The sequence below is a fragment of the Ochotona curzoniae genome, unplaced genomic scaffold (genome assembly GCF_017591425.1).
Source record: "Ochotona curzoniae isolate NIBS_2020 unplaced genomic scaffold, NIBS_Ocur_1.0 contig_517, whole genome shotgun sequence".
Taxonomy (NCBI): domain Eukaryota; kingdom Metazoa; phylum Chordata; class Mammalia; order Lagomorpha; family Ochotonidae; genus Ochotona; species Ochotona curzoniae.
In genome coordinates, this window is record NW_024466454.1 from 4,480,926 (window position 1) to 4,486,925 (window position 6,000).

The 6,000-nt window shown below is 50.3% G+C and overlaps 1 protein-coding gene across 1 annotated transcript in view; it reads right to left on the bottom strand.

The window, feature by feature from the left end:
- LOC121162216 (MICAL C-terminal-like protein) overlaps positions 1-5,317 on the bottom strand; it is a 45,168-nt gene extending 39,851 nt beyond the window's left edge. The window contains exons 1-2 of the mRNA XM_040989102.1: positions 5,025-5,317; positions 1,789-2,989 (exon numbers count right to left, since the gene is read on the bottom strand). Of these exons, the coding sequence (XP_040845036.1) occupies positions 1,789-2,989; positions 5,025-5,294 (1,471 nt within the window). The 5' untranslated portion in view covers positions 5,295-5,317. The remainder of the gene's footprint in view (positions 1-1,788; positions 2,990-5,024) is intronic.
- Positions 5,318-6,000: the final 683 nt, after the last annotated feature.

The window sequence follows — 6,000 nt, forward strand, 5'->3', positions numbered from 1 at the left end:
GAAGATACAATGTAGTATGCATCTCTCCTTCCAAATCAAAGACGGACCCCCAATGAAATTGTTGGACATAACTAAACAATGGGATGCTGGACTGTCTGACATTGTCTGGATCAGCAATGTCAGGACACACTTAAATAACAGACTGATGGAATTTTGACTCCTTGTGAAAGATTATAATATTTTAATGATATGGGGAAAATCAGTTGGGGGGGTTGGGAATTTTAGGGGAAGGAATCTCAAACTCTACAGAATTGTGCCATAAAATTCAAAATTCAAATAAAAATTAAAGAAAGAGAAATTGTTAGGTGAAGTAGAGATTCAACCCTGACCCTGACCCTCCTGTCCTTCCTTCCAAAGAGGGCAGTGAGGGCTGGTAATATTCAAAAGCTTGATCTCAGAGTGTGAGCCAAGGGTACATTCTCCAAGACTGCATGAGCTATAGACTTGGTCTTAGTGGATGTTGTCTGTATGCCATCTGACATAAAAAATTTGGTCAGACCTAAAGGAAGTGCCTTCAAGGTACCTGTTTAAATTACACACAAGAAGGACAACTAGCATTAACACTGTATAATAAAACAAATACAGGTAAGGACTTGAAACTAGTCTTCCCCCTAAGTCACTTAAATACTCTGTTGAGTTTATGTATATCATGAATTTACTTGAAAAGTTGTATTGTAAAAAAAATTGAAATTCTAGCTTGACTTTGAGTGGTCACACATTTAAGGCACTCTGATTTGAAAGGGTGTGATAATGTTTTCTCTCTTCGTTGTTTGCAGACAGGCACCTATCAATTAAATGTATAGATTACAGTGTTGGTGTGTGTGTGTGTGGCAGGGAGCTGAGAAAGGCAAGGAGATAAAGAAGACTGATAGGCCTAATCGGACAGCCTAGTTGTAATCTTTATATTCTTAAAATACTGTCGAAGAGGAATACCTGAGAAGACACAGTGTTCTTGGAGATGAGCCCAGGTGTTATGTCCAGAGCAGGCCAGCCCCAACCTAATCAATTCCCTTCACTTTCATTCTGTTTCTTTTTTTTTTTTTAAGATTTATTTTATTTTTATTGGAAAGGTGGATACACAGAGAGGAGAGACAGAGAGGAAGATCTTCCGTCCGATGATTCACTCCCCAAGTGAGTGCAACGGGCCGATGCTATGCTGATCCGAAGCCAGGAGCTTCCTCCGGGTCTCCCAAGTGGGTGCAGGGTCCCAAAGCTTTGGGTTGTCCTCGACTGCTCTCCTGGGCCACAAGCAGGGAGCTGGATGGGAAATGGGGCTGCCAGGATTAGAACCAGCGCCCATATGGGATCCCGGGCGTGCAAGGCGAGGACCTTAACCACTGCGCCATCACGTTGGGCCCCATTCTGTTTCTTTTCAAGAAAGTCATCCTATGGGTCCGGTGCAATGGCTCAGTAACTGAATTCTTGCCTTGCATGCACTGGGACCACATACGAATACCTGTTCATGTCCTGGCTGCTCCACTTCCCTTCCAGTTTCCTGCTTTTAGTGGATTTCCAAATGTGTGCCAAAATAAGCTTTAAAATTCTGTTTTCTATGATCCTTTACTCAATGAAACATTCACAGGAATAGTTAAATGGGAGAGTGGTACATGGTGTTTGCTAACACTTTCTATCACATTATAGCAAAATGTTAAGTTTTTAAGGTTTGTTTTTTAAATGTTCAGCTTCATGTTTCCTTCCTGGTGTTAGACTTTGGTGCCTGTTAGTTTCAAGAGGAGAGTTCATTGCCCAGCACCAACTGCGAACTTTTCTCAGGGAAGGGACACATACCTGTATCTCCCACTGCAGGAGGAGGCTGAGCCAGCTGCCCCGACTTCTCCAAGGCCTGCCTGCCATCCATGGTCAGCCCTGTCTCCTTGGGACCCCCAAAGAGGTCTCTCACATCCTTCCTTGGTTTGGGTTCTTGGGGTAAACTCTCAGAAGATCTCGTCTTGATTCTGAAGGAGGAAAACAGAGAGAATCTTCTCTTTGGAACCCTGGGGCCCTCGGAGTGTTCTCGCAAAGTCACTTTCTCCAGGAGTGAAGAGACATCGTCCATCTTATTGCTGCGAGGGGATGCAAGTTCAGGTGGCCCTTTGAGTGGTGGTCGATTGGGCAGACTGTGGGTACGGAGAGCAGGGTCAGCAGGGCTCGTGTCCGGGACCTGGGCTGCTTTGGCCACTGGAGAGCCAGGGAAAAAGAAGGCAGCAGCTTTGTTCATCATGTCTCTTCCGGGAGACCACGGGGCCCGCTCTTTGTTTTTCCGAAGGCTGAAGGAGCGCTGCTGGGTGGGGGAAGTTTTGGATTCAGCCTTGGTCCCGGACTTCTTCCCACTTTCGGAGCTGGACCGGAGGGTCTTCCGGAAGGCATGTGTTAGGAACTTCAGTGGGGACTTGGGAGAAGGCACTGTTTGTTCCCCCAGTGCAGGGTCTGCCTGGGCCCCCGTCTGCCCCTGGACTGCTCTCTGGGTTGGCAGTGCTTGAGGGCGTGGCAAGGGGCGGCCTCCTCTGCCGTTCTCAGTGCTGTCCTGGGGGAGCCGCACATTGCCAGAGATGGGATCATTCCAATCCAGTAACCTGTCCTTCTGCTCCGGACTCAGGACCAGCTTCTTCAGGCCTGACTTCTTGTCCTCTGCCAGCTCTGATCTGCCTTCCTGTTCCCTCCTGGGTTCATTCCTCCCTTCCCCTCGTCCCTCTGCAGTCCTGGGAGGTGGCTTCTGGTCCGACAAGCATCTGCTGTTCCCCAAAGTGGGGTGCGGATCTTGGAGGATGCTCTTGGCGTCCCTGGGAGGATCCTGTGCTTGTGGGCTCACACCAGCACTCATCTCCGTGGGGCTGGTGAGGCTGTCCAGGACAGGGCTCACCAGGCAGAACTCTGCCCGCTCCAGCACTGGCTCGTGGGGGACATAGAGGGGAATTTCTAGGAGTACTCCGTGGGATCTGGCACGTCTCAGAAAGATCGGGGTGGGTGGACTGTCAGACCCAGCGGAGCCCTGCGGATGAGGACCACAAGCTGTCATCAGGAGGGATGGGAGCAAATAGCAGTTAAGTATTCCCCCACCCCGCCAAGCCACTCTCTGAGAATTTATTTCTACAGGGAAGGCAAATGTCCATCCACATTTCACTCCTTTCCCTTGCTCCAGATCTAATACCAAAAGCCAAAGGGAATTTGGTCATGTAGTATTTCCAGTCCTAGAAGGGGCTGCCTTAGGACCTGCTGGGATCTGGCAAAGGTTCCCCAGCCAGTCCTAACTGAATGCTGTCTACACCTCACAGTAGGTGGGGGAGGAAGGCAAAGGTACTGATACTGCTGGGACAAGCTCCTGGGCCAGCGATAAGAGGGCTGGCCTCTGTGGGTGACCAGGCACATAGGGGCAGGCAGCATCCATGCAGGCTTGCTCAGCCATGGACCCTGCTAATGGGCACGCCTGTACTCTTCCAGGTGAGCCAAGACACGGAGGAGTTCCATCAGAGACAAACAGGTAAGGAGAGCCGTGTCTTGTCTGCATCGCTGGATGACCCTTAGAATATTCCAGAGACTCATCTAAGTCTCACCTGTGCTCCTGAGAAAGTAGTCATTCTCAACATGCAAGAACTTGACCCTTGGCATAGAAAGAACACGAGGGGGCTCTAGAAGGAACAGCTGTGCCCCGCCAAGGATTCTGGTGCACAGGAATGGAGGCTTCGCCAGCACACACTCCATGTCTGCCTTGTACATGCTACCCCCAGAGCTGAGCAGGTGGCAGAGCCTCAAGGCCAGCCTGCATGTCCTCGACAACACCTTCTATTCCACAGTGACGCTGCCTCTCAGGTTCTCACAGACTATAAAATCCTCACTACTCCTCTTTAAAAATATATTTTTTTAAAAACAAATTTATATACTGGGAAGACAGGGAGAGAATCTTGCATCTATTAGTTACTCCCCCCAAATGCCCACAAGATCCAGGGCAGGGCCATATTGAAGCCAGGAGCCTGGAATTCTATTTGGGTCTCCCACATAGGTGGGAAGGAGTCCAAGCAGTTGACCAATCAGCTGTTGCCTCCCAGGATACATGAGCAGGACGCCAAATCAGAAGCAGAGTAGCTGCGACTTGAACCAGCACTCTGACACTGAATGTGTTTGTCCACTGCAGGTGTTTAACCCGCTGGACCACAAGGGAGCCCAGTCCCACTTCCACCTGCTGTCCCTCAGTTATGAGCTCCACAGTGCCCTCTGCAGGTCCCTCAAGGACAGCACATGTCTAACCTCACTGCATCTCTCAGCCCAGCTGGACACCTAGCCCTGAGCCATCATTGTCATCCAGGCTCTGGCTGTGTCCTTGGGAATGGCTGAGCCTGCTCCTGAGTGTGCAGGTCTGAGCATGTCTCTTGTCCTTGACTTTGCACGTGGTGTGAAGGGACAAATGTACAGAGAACACAGAATTAAAGGGTGTGCATTTGGCATTGAACTAGGGTCTTTCAGCTTTTTATTTCTTAAACTATATGTAAATTTAAATCACGTTATTTCAAAAAATAAAAAAGACACAAAGGGAGAAAGAAGGATGGCAGAAGGCAGGGAAGGAAGGAGGGAGGCAGGGGGAGATTCTTAGAATTGTGTCTATACATCACACTGCGTCTGATAAAAACTAATTTAAAAAATTTTAAAAACATAAAGGGCAGGCATTTGATCATATTTAAAACACCGCCTGGCACATGCACAACCAGTGACAGCGTCCCTATGTTCTGGCTGCTGTCTTCTTTTGATTCCAGCTTCCTGCTAATGCCCTCCAGGGAGGCAGCAGATGATGGCTCAAGTGATGGGGTCCCTGCTGCCCAATTGGGGGTCTTGGCTGGAGACACAGGCTCCTGGCTGCAGTCCTGCACAGCCTTGGTGGTGGGCATCTGGGGAGTGAGCAGGCTGGTGGAGATCTTTCCAATAAGGAATAAACACATACATGAAAATCCAGAGAGATATATGGTAGGTGGGAGGTGCCAGGCCCAAGGCAGCTCACCTTCCCAGCACCTGTGCAGGGACCCAGGGACACTCACCTGAGGTGGGGAAGTGGCATCCGGACTAATCCCAGAGATCCTGGCCGAGGAAGAAGATGGCGAGAGAGACGGAGAAGCCCACGAAGACCGAGGAAGAGATAGAGACGGCTGTCTTGGAGGTGATCTAGCTTTGTTGTCTGCTGGCGTGAAATCTACCAGGGAGAGAACACACTGTCCATTACAGAGCTGGCATGATGTAGTTTTGTCCTGAAAGAAAGAAGTTTTACAAGAGCTTCCAGCATCACTGACGGTCCAGGAGGTAGTGGTCATACAAGGATTCAGGCTTCCCAGAGCCCACAGGTTGGAGCTTGGAGAAATAAGCCAGAACAGAGGCAGGTCATGTTGGGAAGCAAGAATCTCGTAAGAGTGGTCCTGAGAGGCACCGCTGGGACCCGTGGGGTGCCCCTGTTGGGAAGGGGCAGCTATTGGCAGTCTCCCCCAAGGCCATGTGGGTGGAGCTGGGCCCCTTGAAACAGCACTGTCAACAAACCTTCGCAGGTTCCTTCCTGCAAGATGTAGGAGGGAAGAGACAGCGACTGCCAGGAAGTGGGCTTTCCCACACTTGCTCTCCCACAACCGAGTTTGAGATGTTCATGGTGCATGAACGAGGTGGCAGGAGCTCAGATCATGTGCGCATGTGCAGTTCAGTCCACACCAAGCTGCCACTGACCAGGGAACAACAGGAAGCAGGGGACAGAGCAAGCTGATTGCCTGACCATGGGCAGCTGGGCTCAGCTGGGCTCAGCTGCCCTGGACCCGTTGGTTCTGACAGGTGTACCGGGAAGTCAATCAATGCCACTTTGCTCTCTTCCTCTCTGCCTCTTCTCCCTCATGCAGGGGTACTTTTCATCTGAAACCTCAGTTGCTCAGTCTGCAGACTGGGCTGTTGTGAGTAACCTGTCCTCAAACACACATTTTGGATTCGCTAGGCTGTCTTTTGGTGCTTGATCCTCAGCCTGCCTGTTTCACCCAGGAA